Source organism: Meleagris gallopavo, assembly GCF_000146605.3.
Source record: "Meleagris gallopavo isolate NT-WF06-2002-E0010 breed Aviagen turkey brand Nicholas breeding stock chromosome 3 unlocalized genomic scaffold, Turkey_5.1 Chr3_random_7180001957511, whole genome shotgun sequence".
Lineage (NCBI taxonomy): Eukaryota > Metazoa > Chordata > Aves > Galliformes > Phasianidae > Meleagris > Meleagris gallopavo.
Window position 1 is genome coordinate 11,358 of NW_011094728.1, and position 1,816 is coordinate 13,173.

The following is a 1,816-nucleotide window of genomic DNA, read 5'->3' on the forward strand; positions in this document are numbered from 1 at the left end:
GACGCGCCCCGCAGTGCTAAGATCAGCTCCCAAGCACATCCAGCCCCAATTCGGTAGCAGACCCACAGGGAGAGTATGGCCAGCCTAGCACAGGCCAGGCAGAGGAGGCTGGAGCCCATCTATATCACTACGGTCCCCAAGATGGCGGCGGCGGCTCCCTACCCTGACCCGCCTGCTACATAAAGGAAAAGGTTCACTCACCAGCCCGCCTTGCCGTGGTACGGAGCGAGCAAAGGCGGCAGCAACGCGGGCGGAAAACATACTGTTAGTAACAGCGATCGCATGCAAGACTGAAACGGACAGAGGATCTCTGCCGCAACGCGCTCTCTCCACAAAATGGAGCACCACGCTCCGCCCCTGTTACTGGTGAGGCCCCACCCGGTACACAGGACAGAACACAACCTGGAACTGCTTCCTCATTGCTCTTCCTGTGGTGGCTGGTGCCCTTGAAATGGTTCTAAATGGGAAGAAGGGGTGGAGGAGTTGGAGGGAGTGTCTGTAGGTTTCTTTTCTTTTTTGATAGTTGTGGGGTTTTCTGTCCCTGTCTTGTAACAACAGGTTGGTTATGAGCCAGCAGCGTGCCCTTGTGGCCAAGAAGGCCAATGGTATCCTGGGGTGCATTAAAATGAGTGTGGCCAGCAGGTCGAGGAAGGTGATCCTCCCCCTCTACTCTGCCCTGGTGTGGCCACATCTGGAGTACTGTGCCCAGTTCTGGGCTCCTCAGTTCAAGAAAGACAGGGAACTTCTAGAAAGAGTCCAGCAGAGGGCCACAAAGATTATGAGGAGCCTGGAGCATCTTCCTTATGAGGAAAGGCTGAGAAACCTGGGACTATTCAGCCTGGAGAAAAGAAAGCTGATAAGGAATCTTATAAACACTTATAAATATCTAATGAGTGGGAGTCAAGAGGATAGGACCAGGCTCTTTTTGGTGGTGCTCAATGACAGGAAAAGGGACAATGGGCACAAACTGGAACACAGGAAGTTCCATATGAGCATGAGGAAGAACAACTTTACTTTGAGGGTGACAAAGCACTGGAACAAGCTGTCCAGAGAGGTTGTGGAGCCTCCATCTCCGGAGATATTCAAGACCTGTCTGGATGCTTTATTGTGCAAACTGCTGTAGGGAACCTGCTTTAGCAGGGGGCTGGAACTAGATGATATCCAGATGTACCTTCCAGCCACTATGATTCTGTGAAAATGAGGCTGAAAAGTGCTTTTGTCCCCCCTGCAGTCTGGGAGGGGGCTGAGAGGGCCACAGTGTGCAGTGCCTTGCCAGTCATCTTAATGATATTATTGTCAATTTTAAATCTCCCAAAACACATACAAAAAGACAGGTGTTTAGTGAGGAGATATTGATTCATCCTGCACAGGGTGCAAGGTGGAATATTCCCACAAATCAAGCCTTAACAAGTCTTCAGACTGGTGTCATGGTTTTATGATTTTTGGTTATCAGTATTGACGTGCGGAATCAAACTCTGTAACCCAAGTAAGATTACAAAGCAAGTATGGTTTATTCAGCGGTGCGCATACACTGGGTGCAAGGGGGATAGATCAGCCTAACTTGCACACTGTCTGGAAAAATCGTGCTACAGATACAGGCCAAACTAATACATAAACAATAGTTTTCCTGGAATTTGGATACATGTTCATTACACCCCCCTGAGAGTTCATTAGCATGCAGACCCTCCCCTCTTGCGTGTGAGTAATGGGTTGTGGGATGATTTGTTGTCGTCCTTGTGAAGGCTTCTGATCTTTCTCGCTCTAAACTTCTGACCTTTCGGGGGGGGTATCCCTCCAAACCAGTTTCTTCCTGCCC

General features: G+C 49.8%; 1 protein-coding gene across 1 annotated transcript in view; it reads right to left on the reverse strand.

The window, feature by feature from the left end:
- Nucleotides 1-358, reverse strand: part of LOC100545914 (ATP synthase subunit alpha, mitochondrial) — a 5,283-nt gene extending 4,925 nt beyond the window's left edge. Inside the window, exon 1 of the mRNA XM_019610770.2 lies at nt 202-358. Within this exon, the coding sequence (XP_019466315.1) occupies nt 202-261 (60 nt within the window). The 5' untranslated portion in view covers nt 262-358. The remainder of the gene's footprint in view (nt 1-201) is intronic.
- Between the last annotated feature and the right edge of the window lie 1,458 nt (nt 359-1,816).